This window comes from Hypanus sabinus, chromosome 3 (assembly GCF_030144855.1).
Source record: "Hypanus sabinus isolate sHypSab1 chromosome 3, sHypSab1.hap1, whole genome shotgun sequence".
In the NCBI taxonomy this organism is placed as follows: Eukaryota; Metazoa; Chordata; class Chondrichthyes; order Myliobatiformes; family Dasyatidae; genus Hypanus; species Hypanus sabinus.
In genome coordinates this window covers 161899201-161916096 of record NC_082708.1, presented here as the reverse complement: position 1 = coordinate 161916096, position 16896 = coordinate 161899201, and the positions used below count along the sequence as shown (strand labels likewise).

Sequence of the window (16896 nt, the reverse complement as noted above, 5' to 3'; positions counted from 1 at the left end):
CTCTTGATCTTAGCAAAAATGTGCTGTCATAGGAGAGGGTCCAGGGGAGGTTCACAAGGATGATTCCAGGAATGAAAGGGTTATCATACGAGGAACGTTAGATGGCTCTGTGTCTGTACTCACTGGAATTCAGGAGGATGAGGGGGGGATCTCATTGAAACCTTTCAAATGTTGAAAGGCCTAGACAGAGTAGATGTGGAAAAGATGTTTCCCATGATGCGAGAGTGTAGAACAAGAGGGCTTAGCCTCAGGATAGAGGGGCGTCTTTTCAAAACAGAGATGTGGAAAATTTCTTCAGTCAAAGGGTGGTGAACTTATGGAAATTGTTACCACATGCAGCTGTGGAGGCCAGGTCATTGGGTGTATTTAAGGCAGAGATTGATAGACATGGTTGACATCAGAGGTTACCAGCAGAAGGCCAGGAACTGGGGTTGAAGAGGAGATAGAATGGTGGATGGGCCAGGTGGTCTAATTCTGTTCCTATGTCTTATGGGGGAAGTGTTGAAGAAAGAACTGATCTTGGCTAAGATGAGAAGCAAAGTTGATTTCAGATGCCCGACGGTGAGGCGACAAGCGGCTTCAGGTACAGGAGATGGACGGGGCAGCCTGAGGAATGCTGGTAGAAGTGGGCAGGGACGGCCACACTCGGTCACTGCATGGGTTTCCCCTGGGTGAAAGGGATTTTACAGCGGGAGCTCCGCACTGTGGGAGGAGCGAGGGGCGGAGCCGGTGTTTCTGCCCGGGCTGCTGGAGCCGGAGTCCGGGCTGCGGCGGCGATGGATCGGGACCAGGGTGGCGTGGAGGGACACTGGGGGTCCGGGACCGGGGCGGCGGCCCGGTGAGTGAGCGGGGCCGGGCGGTGGTCGAAAGGGAGGGAGGGGAGAGATCTGAGTTTGAATGAAGCAACGGGGGTGGGGGCGGTAGTCAGTGACGAGGAGATGAGCGCGTAAGGGTTGAGGTGGTGGGTCTGAGGAGCGAGGACGAGGAATTGAGGGGTGAGGATTAGGAGCAAGGATGAGGAATTAAGGAGTGAGGATGAGGAATTGAGGGGTGAGGATTAGGAGTGGGGCTGAGAAGTGAGGATATACTGTGGCAGCCCCAGGCACAATCCCCTTGCTGCTGGTGCGGGGAGACTTCCGATTTTTCAGCATCCACATACGGTCGCGTGTCCCAGTGCCGACAGGATCCTGTTTGAAATTTATTTTGGGATCTTGTATTATCAGCGGTGGAATGCTCCGACTCGAAATGTTGCCCCCCCCCCCCACCCCCTGGTGGGTCTCATCAGCAAGAACAATGAGTCAGCTTACAGAGAGGAGGTGCAGTGGCTAATGGACTGGTGCAGAGCCAACAACCTGTCTCTGAATGTGAACAAAACAAAAGAGATGGTAGTTGACTTCAGGAGAGCACAGAATGAGCACTCCCTGCTGAACATCAATGGCTCCTTGGTAGAGATGGTTAAGAGCACCAAATTTCTTGGTGTTCACCTGACGGAGAATCTCACCTGGTCCCTCAACACCAGCTCCATAGCAAAGAAAGCCCAGCAGCGTCTCTACTTTCTGTGAAGGCTGAGAAAGTCCATCTCCCACCCCCCACCCTCACCACATTCTACATCCTGAGCAGCTGCATCACTGCCTGGTTCGGAAATTGCACCATCTCGGATCGCAAGACCCTGCAGCGGATAGTGAGGTCAGCTGAGATCATCGGGGTCTCTCTTCCCGCCATTACAGACGCTTACACCACATGCTGCACTCGCAAAGCAAACAGCAGTATGAAGGACCCCATGCACCCCTCATACAATCTCTTCTCCCTCCTGCTATCTGGGAAAAGGCACTGAAGCATTCGGGCTCTCACAAACAGACTGCAACAATTTCTTCCCCCAAACCATCAGAATATCCAGAGTCTAGACTGACACCTACATCATTTATTGTCATATTGAAACTGGTTTTCTACTGTGCCTATTGTTGTTAATTAATTATTGTACTGCCCTGCACTGTTTTTGTGCCCTTTATGTAGTCCTGAGTAGGTCTGTCATCTAGTGTAGTTTTGTGTTGTTTTATGTAGTCTAGTACAGTGTAGCCTTGTGCTGTCTCACATAGTCTAGTGTAGTTTTGTGTTGTTTTACGTAGTCTAGTACAGTGTAGCCTTGTGCTGTCTCACATAGTCTAGTGTAGTTTTGTGTTGTTTTACGTAGTCTAGTACAGTGTAGCCTTGTGCTGTCTCACATAGTCTAGTGTAGTTTTGTGTTGTTTTACGTAGTCTAGTACAGTGTAGCCTTGTGCTGTCTCACATAGTCTAGTGTAGTTTTGTGTTGTTTTACGTAGTCTACTACAGTATAGCTTTGTGCTGTCTCACATAGTCTAGTGTAGTTTTGTGTTGTTTTACGTAGTCTAGTACAGTATAGCTTTGTGCTGTCTCACATAGTCTAGTGTAGTTTTGTGTTGTTTTACGTAGTCTAGTACAGTATAGCTTTGTGCTGTCTCACATAGTCTAGTGTAGTTTTGTGTTGTTTTACGTAGTCTAGTACAGTATAGCTTTGTGCTGTCTCACATAGTCTAGTGTAGTTTTGTGTTGTTTTACGTAGTCTAGTACAGTATAGCTTTGTGCTGTCTCACATAGTCTAGTGTAGTTTTGTGTTGTTTTACGTAGTCTAGTACAGTATAGCTTTGTGCTGTCTCACATAGTCTAGTGTAGTTTTGTGTTGTTTTACGTAGTCTAGTACAGTATAGCTTTGTGCTGTCTCACATAGTCTAGTGTAGTTTTTGTGTTGTTTCATGTAGCACCATGGTCTTGGAGGAATGTTGTTTTGTTTTTACTGTGTACTGTACCAGCAGTTTATGGTTGAAATGACAATAAGAAGTGACTTGACTATTTATTGAAGGCTGTATGGTGCAGTGGGGGGTGGGGGCAGGTCTGTAGCTGACCTTTGTCTTGCCTGTCTTTGAGGTTGCTGGATTTACCCCAGGAACGTCTCCTTCAGGAGGCACAGTCCCATGTACGGTGAAGCTGACGGGTTTATGAATTGCCTGATGAGGAGGGTTGCCATGGCCACGGAGTGGGTGTGGAGCAGAATTGGTGGAGACCTGGTGATAACTATTCCTGTACCACCAGTCAGCTGTGGTAGGATTGAGGAGGAAGAGGTTCCTCAGGAAGGACAGGATCCCCTCTGTGAAGCCAACCTACAGCCACCTGGCCTTGTGAGAGGAGAAGCCCTGTAAACCCGCTCATCTTCACCTTTGTGCAGGGGTTCTTGGACCCCTTGCTTAATAGCATTGGTCCATGGCATAGAAAGGGTTGGGAATCACTGCCTTAGTGGGTCTTGTGGAAATGCTGGCATGTGGCATGTTGTGGCTCAAACCAGTCAAACTGTCTCGGTACCACTCATTGGATTAGAATCATAGGGAAGGATTAGAGAGGTGACCATCCCCTTCCCCCACATCTGGTTTCACCTATCACTCACGAGCTTGTACTACTTCCCCACCCCCATCTTATTCTAGCTTCTACCCCTTACTTTCCTGTGCTGTTGAAGAGTCGTGGCCCAAACCATTGACTGCTTATTCCCCTCCATAGATGCTGCCCGACCTTTTGAGTTCTTCCAGCATGTCTTTTAGATGTTATCCACGCAGGGTTGTTGGGCAATATTTGGCCCTAGCTTGTTTCTGACCAGTACAGATGTGAAGGGCTGAATAGCCTTATTATGCATTGTAACTGTCCTTTGATGAGATCAGTAATCTGGTTGAACGGCTGAATAAACACAAGGGCCTGAATATCTCCACTTAGTCTGGTGACCACACTCCTCACCTTTGACCCTGAAGAGACACAAGGGATTGCAGATACTAACTGCTAAAGGAACTCAGTGGGTCCAGCAGCATCTAAACAGAGAAGCTTTTTAGTCCTGGTGTAGGGCTTAGACCCCAAATGTTGAGAATTCCTTTCCTCCCATAGATGCTGTTCCATCCACTGAGTTCCTTCAGCAGATTTTGTGTTGTCTTTGAGCCCAATTCCCCAAACTTACTTTGTGCACCATCACTCCCACTCTGTCCTGTGTGACTGGGGGAGCTGGTGCCCAGGAGCTGTAGAAACATAGAAAACCTACAGCACAATACAGGCCCTAAAAGCCCTATCTATCTAAAAGCCTCTTAAAAGACCCTATCATATCTGCCTCCACCACCGTTGCCAGCAGCCCATTCCACGCACTCACCACTCTCTGAGTAAAAAACTTACCCCTGACATCTCCTCTGTACCTACTCCCCAGCACCTTAAACCTGTGATCTCTTGTGGCAGCCATTTCAGCCCTGGGAAAAAGCCTCTGACTATCCACATGATCAATGCCTCTCAGCTGTGATACATGATTCCTTCCTTTGTACTGAGACAGTGCTCTGTTGCTGATGGTGTCCCAACTGTATCCTTCCTCAACAAAACAAAGACAAGAGTTGCTGGAAAAGTCCATCTAAGGAGAGAGAAACTAAACATTTTGGGTCAAAGAACCTTCATCAGAACTGGATTCTTAGCCCTACAGCTTCTACAAAACACTGTCTTATCATAAAGTTCAAAATTATCAAAGTACGTATATGTCACCATATACTACCCTGAGATTCATTTTCTTGCAGGCATTTGCAGGAAAATAAAGAAGTAGAATAGTATATTTGAGAAAACTATACATGAACAAAGACTGGCAAACAACAATGTGCAAAAGAAGACAACTTGTGCAGATAAACCAATAATACCAAGAACATAGGTTGTAGAATAGACTGTGGAATCAGTTCAGAGTTGAGGTTGTGTGTAGCTTTCTGTGAGAAGGGAGCCCTGTGCTGACAGAACGTCTGCTTTGTGCCGGCAGAATTCCTGCTCTTCAGCTGCTCAGGAGACAGCGGGTGGAGCTTGTCGAAAAGCTGGAAGAGCGGGTGGATTGGCTCCTGGAGCAAGCCCTGCAGACGGAGCTGATCACCAAGGACGACTATGAAGATGTGAAGTACGTGCCTGGTCCCCGAAGGAGAGTCCGCACTCTGCTCGACATCATCGATTGCCGTGGGGAGCTGGTGGCCAATGAATTCTGCTCCCTCATTGCGAAATCTGAAGGTGTTGCTGACACGGGCATTGGGACGAGCGGTAAGTGAACCTCTGGTTGAGTGAAGTTCATTGTCCTGTGTCTGCACCGGTGCAATGAATAACTTGCAGCAACACCGCAAACACATAACATTAGAGACAACATTCAAACGAGGAAGGTATATGAGCCTATACAAAAATTATTTAAAACACAATTGGAACAAAAAAGACAACATCCATTGTAGTGCAAAGTGGTCCTAGTGCTGCATGTGATAATGAGGGGGTGGTTAGAGTTTATGCAGATTGGTTCAAGCACTGACTGGTTAAGAGGAAGGAACTGTTTGTGAACCTGGTGGTGTGAGTCTGTAGTTCCTGTCTGATGGCAGCTGCAAGGAGATATCATCGCCTTTCCAGGGTGGAAGATCTTCTCAAAGCTCTGAAGGAGTCCAGTTTTGTGCAGGGCGCTTTCACATTTACATCAGATACGAAAGACCTGACAGAAATTAAGATCAGGGATAAGGGGATAGAGTAAAAGACAAGGATTTGAGATGGTCAAGCGTTGTGGGTCTGCTCCCTGGAAGCTGCTGAGGGAGAATGTGTGCAGGCTGAGATTAGATAGGATGAGGTACGGCAGTGTGGCCAGGGGTGAACTCAGCCTGAAGGACAGAGATCTCTGGAATTTTAGAATAATTTGTGCAAACAAGGAGATTGCAGAGCTGTTGCATGAGAGGATTGACCTAGGACGGAATCTCAACAAATTAACAATAAGGGGAATGAAGAAAATAATGGGACTAAACACAAAGTACACTATAGATGCTGTGGTCAAATCAACACATACAAACAAGCTGCCTATCACCTCTCTCATGATTTCTGCCTTCTTTTACTACACATAATGCTTTCCCCTCACATTCCTTCTTCACCTTTCCTGCCTATCCCCTCCCCCACCCCTTGATCTTTCCGCTTATTGGTTTTTCACCTGGCACCTGCCAGCCTTCTCCTTCCCACCTTCTTTATGGGGCCTCTGCCCCCTCCTTCTTCAGTCCTGATGAAGGGTATCGGCCTGAAACGTTGACTGCTTGTTTGCACGGATGCTGCCCGACCTACTGAGTTCCTCCAGCGTGTTGTATGTGTTGAAATAATGGTACTGAAGGGTGATAAACACAAGAGATTTTGCCGATGCTGGAAATCCAGAGTAACACACACTCAGCAGGTCAGGCAGCAACAATGGAGGGAATAAACAGTTGACATTTCGAGCCGAGGCACTTCATCAGGACTACATATGTTTCATTGATTACTTTGGATGCTGGGTCACTAACGTTATGTGTCTGTAATGCTGCTGCGAGTTGTTCATTGAGGCTGAAGGGCGAGTTGGGCAGGACTTTGTGTGAGGGGTAAAGTGGAGTGTCAGCTTAGTGGCATCGCTTGGTGTAATATCTTGGGGTAGAAATTCAGGTACCCGGGTTTGGCACAAGGTAGGCACCACACTGTGTGGTGGAAGTATTAGGCGAGGGAGCAATCAGGAGATTGAGCAAATAACAGCAAATAGATCATACTGAGTACTCAAACCTGAGCATTGCAACTTAGCACATTAAAAAAGGATTAAAAAAAGAACAGGTGATGGATGTAGAGAACTGAGTATGTAGGAGAGAAGGGTTCAACAGGACTCCCCTGCTGGAGAACTGGAAATACTGATGGAAAGGTATAGTGCAGATAGATTCATCAGCGAGGCCAGATCACAGCTTTCCTTCAGAGCCTCCGGTAAACTTGGATGGGGAGAGAACTGCTCAGTTTATTGGACATCTGTTCATTATTGTCCCATGTACCAAGATACAGTGAAAAGCTCGTCTTGCAGGCTGTTCATACAGATCAAATTGTTGCATCGAGGTAGAACAAGGTAAGACAATAACAATGCAGAGTATAGTGTGGAAGTGAGAAAGTGTAGGCAGAGTTAGACTGAGAGGTTACGAGTCCTTCTACAAGAGGGCCATTCAAGAGTCCGGTAACAGTGTCTGTCAAGAAGCTGTCCTTGAGCCTAGTGGTGTGTGTTTTCAGGTTTTTGTAACTTCTGCCTGATAGGTGAGGGGGAGAAGAGAGATTGTCTTTGACTATGCTGGGTGCGTTACTGAGGCTGCGAGAATTATAGGCAGAGTACATAGAGGTTTCCATGATGGATGGAGCTGTTTTCACAACACTCTGCGGTTTCTTGTCATATGAAGCCATTATGCAAACAGCTCCATCCATCATGGAAACCACACTCTCCTCTATGTACTCTGCCTGTACTTCTCGCAGCCTCAGTAAAGCACCCAGCATAGTCAAAGAGAATCTCTCTTCCCCCCTCACCTATTGGGTAGAAGATACAGAAACCTGAAAACACACACCACCTGGCTCACGGACAGCTTCTACCCACCGTTACCGGACTCTTGAATGGCCCTCTTGCAGATGGACTCATAACCTCTCAGTCTAACTCTGCCTACACTTTCTCTGTTGCTTCCACACTATACTCTGCATTGTTATTGGCTTACCTTGTTCTACCTCAAGCAATGATTTGATCTGTATGAACAGCCTGCAAGATGAATTTTCACTGCATCTTGGTACATGGGACCAGTGTTGAGAATAATCTTTGTGGAAGTGTTGCTCCTAACCTGCTGGGGGACTGACACCGTCCCTCCAGGTCGATAGTGAACTGAGTTCACTCTCCTACACGGGACGAGGAAGCCAGTCTGGGGCTGGAGATGTCGGAGGGAGTGGTCAGGTGGGGAGTGTGTGAGGTAGTGACTTCTCCGCATTACTCTGGGATTGGAGATCTCAAGGCATGGATCAAGGTTCTCGGTGTCAGACATTATCTCCCCTCACAGAGCTGTCGATGGGGGGGCGTGGGATAGGAGTGGACTGGGAGTGGGGAGAGATGGAGAGGATTGGCCAGGGGTAAGGAGGGTAGGTTGGGAGGGAGCGAGGAGTGGGGAGGGGAATAATAGAGGAGGGAGGGGAATGGAGCAGTGGTAGGGGGATTGGGTCAGAGGCAAGAGATGGGGGAGTTGCATTGGGGTGGAGAAGGTAGCAGGAGAGATGGAGTGGGATGGGGGTGATGGTGGGGAAGGGGAGTGGGTGTGGTCAGCTGTTAAGTGGCCGCCAGAAGGTGAACCTCTCTACCTACCATCTCCCTCGCTCCCTCACCTCCTCCCCTGAAGCACCTCAGCCGATCCATGACCGGGGCTTTGTGTCTCCACAGAGCACCATGCCGTGGTGAAGAAACACCGGCAAGTTCTGCTGAGAAGGAATGAGTCGATGATATACTACAACTCACGGGCAGGTGAGAAGGTCTACCTGCAGGACCAGTTCACCGAGCTGCTGCTGGTCAGCGGGCACCCCAGCGTGGAGCTGAAACAGCACGAGCTCCTGTCGCTTGGCCAGCAGCGCATTGAGCTGCAGGAGCGGTGGGGGCACCAAATTGCCATCCTGCCCGAACAGCTCTTCCAGCGGCTCACTGACAGGAGGGTCCCCGGCAAGGTACTGCTGACCGGTGTGGCCGGAATTGGCAAGACGATGCTCCTGCAGAAGCTGGCCTACGACTGGGCAAGCGGCCGGTGTCTCCACAACTTCTGGGTGGTCCTGCAGCTGACGTTCAGGGACCTGAACCTCGCCGATAACCCAGTGACCTTCAGGAGGCTGGTCCTCAGGAAGAACGGCCACTTGGCCAAAGTGCTGGATCTGGTCTTCGAGGAAGCGCAGGCGCTGCTGATCATCTTAGACGGCTTTGACGAGTTTAAATTCTGCGCTAGTGTGGATGGAGATTGTTATGTCACGGATCCAGACGAGGAGGGTCAGCTACCTGACATCATCAACAGCCTACTCTGGGGAGAGCTGCTGCCCGGCGTGTCTGTACTCTTGACCAGCCGACCCACTGCAGTCGCCTACATTCCCGTGGAGATAATTGACCGCTTTGTGGTCATCACAGGGTTTTCAGAAAAGCAGATAAAAGATTTCTTCCTGAAATATTACCAGGACGAGGGTGTCAGCAGCAGGGTCTTTGCGCTGGTAAGGGAAAACCATTTTCTCTTCACTCTGTGCTTTATCCCTGCCTTCTGTTACATCGTGTGTAGCGTGTTGAAGGATGAGGGGGCGGTGGACCACAAGCAACCCAAGACGATGACGGACATTTACAGCCGGTACCTCACCATGCTGCTGAGACATCACTCCCGCCCCCAGCTGGACGGTGCAGAAGATCTCACACAGATGCTTTGTAATCTGGGCAGGCTGGCATACACCAAGCTGCTCCAGCACGAAACCCTCTTCTACCGGCACGAGCTGCAGACTCACCACATTCAGCTCAATACCTTTGTCAACAGTTTCCTGGACAGAACCTGCGTTCAGGAGCCAGACTGCGTGGAGGACATCTTCTCCTTTGCACACTTCACCATCCAGGAGTTCCTGGCAGCTCTGCACTACGTGTTAGAACCCCGCCCGCTCCCGGACATCATGGACACGGACGCGTGCAGCGTGAGCTTGGGATACTTGGATATCTTCCACCGGTTCGTCTCGGGCTTGTTGTCAGAGAGAAACCAGACCTTGCTCTCCAAGCACCTGAAGTTGGGGGATGCCACCAAACTAGAGGTCCACCACCTGTGGCTGCTGGAAGGCATCACGGAGAGCTGTGAAAAGGGCTCCGGTATTTTGAATTTACTCCACTGCCTGTTCGAGCAGCAAAACCCCTCTCTGGCAGAGAGGTTAACACCCAGGAGTCTCCACATTCACGTGGGGGACAACATAATTTGCCCAATGGATCTGAGTGCATTGCAGTACTTCCTGGACCTGCAGATTGGAGATGTGGTGGAACTGGATGTGACTGCCACCAATATTAGTGGTCTGGGCCTGAGGACCCTCCAACCCTATCTGAAGCACTGTGAGAGCCTGTGGTGAGTGTTCCTCTCAAAGGGTGGGGCAACTTATAGTTGCCATCACTGGGGCCTCACGTCTCCACGCAAAGGGACATGCAGCTAGTGGTCCTGCTGGCTTTGTACAAAGATCTCCCGTGGCCTCGATTCCGACGTGAACATGTCAACCAGTCAAAGAGCTTAGACACCAGGGATGTCATGGGTCTCTCTTCCCCACAGCACCTGCTGAGAATTAGGGAACCTGGGCCAGCGAGGGCTCAACTGATAAGATCTGGCAATGCTGGATTCTCTCAACTCATCTGATGGTTGCCCCTCCTCCTAGAAACTGATTGCCTGCCTCTGTGCACATATTGCCTTTGAACTTTTGAAGATGACTTCATCTCACCCAATCCTAAAAATTCAGTTTTGGGGGTTGAAGTTCATCTCCCTTCCGTCTCTTACACCTCCCTCTGCTTTGTTTTACTTCCTAGAACACAGACCAGTATAGGAGAGGAACAGTCCATTCAGCCCTCAATGTTGTGCTGAATCAAATGGCCAACTAATCTAATCCCTTCTGCTTACACAATGTCCATATCCTTCCAATTCCTGCACATTCATGGGTCCTCTTGAAGATCACTATTGTTTTTGACTCCACCACCAATTCTAGCAGCACATTCCAGACACCACCACTTTTGTGTTTTAAGGAACTTAGTCTCTTTCACCTTGAATGCATACCATCTGGTATTAGACATTTCAACTCTAGGAAAAAGATACTGGCTGTCTTCTCTGCCCATGCAATTCATTATCTTACAAACCTCTTGTGGTGAACTACATATACCTGTCCGGACACGCCCCTCTGCTGACTGCTCCTGTGGCTCCTCCCACAGACCCCAGTATAAAGGCGATTGGGGCACTGCTCCTCCCTCAGTCTTTGACATGGTCGTGCTCCCTTTTCACTGTTAATAAAAGCCTATCACTCACTTCCAGTCTCCTAGAGTTATTGATGGTGCATCACCTCTATCAAGTCTTTCTCAGCCTCTGCTGCTCCAGAGAAAAACAAACTCTGGTTTGTCCAACCTCTCCTGATAGCAAGTGCCCTTTAATCCTGGCAGCTTCCTGGTAAACCTCTCCTGTACCCTCCCTAAAGCCTCAACATCCTTCCATAATGGGGTGATCAGAATTGAATGCAATGCTCCAGATGTGGAGTAACTGGAGATTTAAAAAATTGCAACATAACTTCCTGACTCTTGAAGTTGACTCCTCAACTAATAAAGGCAAGAATGCCACATGTCTTCTTTACCACCCTCTCAACTTGTGCACCACTTTCACAGAGCTATGGACTTGCACCCTAATATCCCTCTGCATAACAACTCTATTGAGTTTGCCATTGATAATATACTAGCTCTTTACATTTAATCCATTCAATCTATTCTTCCCTGGACTCTACTCTGATTTTTCCTGCACTTTTAGAATATTAACCCCAAACTTTCCTCCACATTTCCCTTATCTCTCTTTGTCTCTCTCTCTCTTTTCTTTTTCCTTTGACTTTCTACATTCCTTCACTCACATTTCCATTGTTCTTTTCCTCTCTCTTTCCATTTCCTCCTCCCTCTCATTCCCTTCCGTTTCTTTCTTTCACCCTCCCTTTCTCTCTGTCTCTCCTGCTTTTTCTCTCTCGTGCAACCTCTCCCCCATCCCTTGCACCTCTCTCTCTTCCATTCGCTTTCTTCCTGTTCTCCCTGTCACTGTATCTCCTGCTGTGACTCAGAATATCCTGAATGGATAGTGGGAACTGGTTCAGAGAGGCCTTTTTGATGGGGGCAAGGTTTGCCTGAGGGGCTGACTGTCCTTTTGATTGTGTAAAGGGTGATGCTGCACAGACTGCTTTGAGAAGGGTGGGGGCAGGATGCAGAGGTGAGCGCTTTGGACTGGGCAATTCTCATTCAATGAGATGACTGGGCAGAAATCAGATGGATAGTGGAGGTTTCAGACATGCCTCATTTTGTTGTCTCTGAATTATTAGGTGTGGGGAGAACAAATTGGATTCGGAAGCAATTCACTTCTTGAGTGAGCTGCTGAAATCCCAGGACTACAGGCTGAAACTTCTGGGGTAATTACCAACCTATAATCTATTGTCTATTGTGAACCTTTCTTTATGCGCTGAAGTGACCGACAAGCTGGCGACGGGCTGGAAGATGTCAGAACAGGAGCCTGTACAGTGCGGATTGGAATTGAAACCCATATGGGTGACCCAGAGGCCAAGGGGTTCAGATCTCCAGGGTTATGGTAGCCTGGGGACATGGAACACAAAGGCCATGCTGTGTGGACTCTGGACAGAAAGGGTCTTTGGTGAGGTTAGACAAAAGGTGTGATTAAATGGATTATGATAGGTATGACAATGCAGGTGACGTGTGGCACATGGGATCCATGCTGGGCACAGTTGCAGTAGACCTGGGGCTGTGCGATCTTTGGGTCAGATTGATGAGCTGGAGTCTGAGTTTCGGACATGTCAGGGGGGTGAGGGAGGGGTTAGAGGAAGAGAAGGAACATTAAGGTGTTGTGAATCAACCACACCTCTTCAATGAACTACAGCAGAACCAGTTAGTGAAGGCATCCGAAAGGGTGTCACAAGTGAAGCAGGTGTTGGGATCCAGAAATTGCATCTTCAGCCCTTGTACTTGTCCAACAGGTTTCAGTGTCTTTGCAGCCTGTGTGGATGAGAGCAGGACAGGGTCCAGTGATGCTGGTGGTATTCCACACAGTCAGGAAGAAAGGGCTGGCAACAGGGAGAGGTTAATTGGGACGTAAAACATATCCTGCAGTTGTGAATGGATCCAGGAGGCTGTGCTCCATGCCAGGGAGGGACCTCTTTCTGGGGCTGGAGGCGAGAGAACACGGGGGCCACTGGAGTGCGGGACAAAGAAGGGGGGTTCTGGTGATGGTGAGAGAGCAGCTTGGGTCCGAGTCACCCACTGAAAGCTGGTGATCCCTGGATGGCCAATGGTGTCAAAGATTACAGGCAGATGGCTGGAAAATGGGGTTGAGAGGGGAAATAAATGAGCCAAGATTGAATGTGGCCGGGGAGGAAGGAGGATAGCATATGAGGGGGCCGCTCCTTGAGTTCTGGCTGCACTCCAGTCCCACACTCCTGATCTTCGGTCACTCACTGGGTCGATGGGGGAATATCCTGGTCATGTTGCTCCTGGACCTGATCAAAGTGATCATTCACAGGTCCAGTCAGCGGGCAGCCGGGGCCAATTGTCTGCCCCTCTCCCTTGGTTAAGTCCATGTCACGTGTTCCTGGAGAGGGAGTACATGGTATCCTTGGGAACATTGGGGGCCTTCTGGGACCAGTGGGTGGCACAGGAGCTCGGGTTTGCTTTGGGTAGGCATGACTGAGTTATAATATGAAACCTCTGACTGAACGTGGAGTACTAAACTATTGTAATAGTGTGCCATAATCACTGTATAAACTCTCTTGGAAAAGGGGGGAAAAAGGGGAGAGTTCCCATGGAACAGTGACACTTGGGATGGGCTGGAGCCAGAGTTCGTTAATTAGAAAACTGGAGCTTTAGACAAGTTAGAAGAATAGGGGTGGGGAAATCTGGTTGAAACCTACTGAATATTGAAAGGCCTAAATAGAGTGGATATGGAGAGGATGTTTCCAGTAGTGGGTGAGTCTAGAACCAGAGGCCACAGCCTCAGAATAGAAGCAGAGATGAGGAATTTCTTGCCAAAGGGTCTTGTCTCGAAACATCACTGTAGATGCTGCCTGGCCTGCTGAGGTCCTCCAGCCTTTCTGTTGTTCCTCGGATTTCCAGCATCTGCAGCTTTTCTCGTTTGTGAGGAACTTCTTCAGCCAGTGGGGGTGAATCTGTGAAATTCATTGCCACAGATGGCTGGGGGAGCCAAATCATTGCATAGATTTTAAACAGAGGTTGATAGGTTCCTGATTAGTAAATGTCAAAATGTATGGGGAGTAAACAGGAAAATGGGGTTGGGAGGCAAAAATGTATCAGCATTGATCAAAGGGAAGAGCAAACTCGATGGGGCAAAATGGTCAAATTCTACCCCCGTGTCTGATGGTCTTTAAATGAAATAGTATGGCAGGAGGTGGGAAGTTTAGAAAATTGAAGAGAAAGTACGGGGCATGTTGTGTAGGGAAGTGAGTAATGATGGCCAGCAAGGGTCAGAGGGCACAGACCAGCCAGTGAATGGTAAATGTCCTGCTGTTGACGCAAGTCAAAACTGCTATAGTTACAGAAAGTTCACTGAGGAAACGAAAAGAGGAAACATGGGAGGATCAGAATGACATGGCACAGAAAGCTATTCAAAAATAAGCTCCAGGCAAGGGAAGAGAAGGAAGGTTTAAAGAGAGAGGGGGAACAGAGAGATGTTAAAAAGGAAATCCACTCATCAAGTCAGAGAGAAAGCTTGGACCTTGTATCAGTTTCACCGAAGGAGATGCCTCAGGAGTCGCAGCAAAGGATGATGTGTTCGAAATTCTTTATGATCTGAAAGCTGATACAGAGAATGCACTGAGTGGATAAATCCCCTGGTCAGGTTGCTGAAGGCAGTATGGAAGGGTTTGTAAAGGTCCTGGCTGTAATGTCACAAACATCTGTAGATCCAAAGGTATTTCCTGAAAAAGTCTTGGCCTGGAATACCTACTGTTATTCCCCTCCGTAGATGCTGCCTGACCTGTGGAGTTACCCTGCATTTAGTGTGTGTTACTTTGGACAGGCAAGGTGGGCTGAATGGCCTGTCCCTGTGCTATGATTGTTGAAGAATCAACTAGGAGCACTCAGAGGGCCAGAAGGCCTATTCCTGTGTCCCTCATAAAGATAGGAGATAAATGCTGGGTCAGCACCTTCACGGGCAGTGTCTGCTCCTACACGATGCCAATAGGGATGGGATGAATTAAATGGTCTCCTCTTCGGTTACAGCCATCCTGTGAATGTTATTGTTCCATCTTCCTCTGCATTAGGGAGCATGGGGTAAGAGGAGGCCATTCAGCCCCTTGAGTCTGCTCCTTCACTCACTGGGTCCAGTCCCTTACCCTTGTGATAAAGCCTACCTGATACATCTAAGACTGTGAGCTAACAGAAAACACTTCTGCAGTCGCAGGGTCTAAATGCTCATCTCTCACCATGAAGCCGCAGAGTGCATGCAGGGATCCCTTCCTCCCTGTTTCACACTAAAGAGCTATTCCCTCATCCACTCACTCGGGAAAGACTACATTCTGAGCTGTTCACCGACTCAGCTGTTGACGTAGCAATGGAGCACTACCCTGCTGTGCCCAACCCCCATGTCACCCTCCCCTCCCGCCTCCTCTGGTAAATAATGGATAATCCCATTACTTGCCCTGTCTTGCCCTTATCCACTAGCATGACTGCAGTGCGAGTGCCTGAGACATCGTCGTGATCTCAGCCCGCTGAACAGCCCCGAGCTCTTTTTTCAAACCTCCCCCTGCCTTAGCGGCTGCTGGTGATGCTTGCAAAGCTGCCGAGAGGTTCTGAAAGGCACTGGCGTGCTGTGGTGTACAGGGGAGGAGCGGGAACACGGGACAAGCTCGGTCCTCTCGATTTGATGGGTGAACCACGATGGCTCAGAGGTGATTGTGTTGCGTGTGGCACCCTGGGACAGCAGACTGTTTCACCCACAACTCTGTCTCCGGCGAACGCTGCTGGGACACTGACACGAATGTGCTTATGCTAGACGTCAGGGGCTGGCTGACGGGTTCAGTAAAAAGCCAGATTAAAGGCAATGTGGGATACTGATGCCCAGCTTCACCCGGTCTAGACGAAGGGTCTCGACCTGAAACGTCGACTGCCCATTTGTCCCCACAGGTGCTGCCTGGGCTGCTGAATCCTCCAGCTGTTTCCAGTATCTGCTGTCTCTTGTGGTACGGTCTCGGTGTAAGGGTCACCCTGTGGGTCAGAGATGAGGGGAGGGTGCTGAACCTTTGGGAACCGCTGGCCAAGCGACCTTAGACGCAGGGTCAGTGCGGGAAAGTAGCACTGAGGTAGAACGGTAAGCGCACTCTGAGTGAGGAGCCCAACAATCCGTTTCCACTTCCCTGCTCTCACCTCACCTCTGCTTCTCTCTTACAGCCTCGGCTGGACCGACATTGGGAACAAGGAGCTGAGGGAAATCTGTGATGCACTAAAGGAGAACAGGACCCTTCAGGAACTGTGGTACCTCTCCCATACATCACACTGTTTGCTGTCTCTTCATCTACGGTCAGCATGGGCCAGCTGGCCAACGACTCCGTGACTGTGATCATGTCTCTCTTCCTGGCTTAACCTCCTGACTGCTCACCTCCTTAGGATTGGTCAGGAGGTCAGATTAACCGTCGATGTAAATCTGACCCACTGTCTTACACAATGAGCCATCTATATGTCTGAAAACAAGGTGCTGGATAAAGTCTGTCCAGACGGAGGGGCTTAGCCTGAAACATCGAATGCCCACTCGCCCCTCCACAGCGGCTGCCCGGCCTGCTGACTTCCTCCACCATCTGGATCTCTACTCCAGATCCCATCATCTATGATCTCTTGTCTGTCTGTTTAGTCTGTGCTGCTGTGGTCTAGTCTAGTCTCGTCTCCCCGGTGCAGACTGCCCCGCCGGTGTCCAGCTGTGAAATCTGTTGTGTGTTTCAGGATCGAGGGTAGCAACGCCGACTACGACGGCATCTCTGCCTTTGCTGCTGTTTCCTCCAGCAATTCCACCTTGAAGAAAGTCGTGTAAGTAGCCCCGCCTTCAGTGTTATCTGCCGCTCAGAAACAGGCCCTTCGGCCCCCTGAGGTCGTGCTGACCACCTATCATTTACAGCAGTAGTGTGCACAAAACGCTGGAGGTTCAAAGCAAGCCGGGCAGCATCTATGGAGGGGATTGAATAGTTAGCTGGCGTTTCAGGCCAACACCCTGATGAAGGTTTCCACATTCTCTTACTTCCATCATTTACACCAATTGTACATTGACA

General features: G+C 49.3%; 1 protein-coding gene across 1 annotated transcript in view; it reads left to right on the top strand.

Annotated features, from left to right (window-relative positions):
* The first annotated feature begins 767 nt into the window (after nt 1-767).
* The window catches only part of LOC132391841 (NLR family CARD domain-containing protein 3-like), an 18011-nt gene continuing 1882 nt past the window's right edge, over nt 768-16896 (top strand). Inside the window, exons 1-6 of the mRNA XM_059965515.1 lie at nt 768-838; nt 4838-5106; nt 8273-9956; nt 11938-12024; nt 16028-16111; nt 16574-16657. Of these exons, the coding sequence (XP_059821498.1) occupies nt 777-838; nt 4838-5106; nt 8273-9956; nt 11938-12024; nt 16028-16111; nt 16574-16657 (2270 nt within the window). The 5' untranslated portion in view covers nt 768-776. The remainder of the gene's footprint in view (nt 839-4837; nt 5107-8272; nt 9957-11937; nt 12025-16027; nt 16112-16573; nt 16658-16896) is intronic.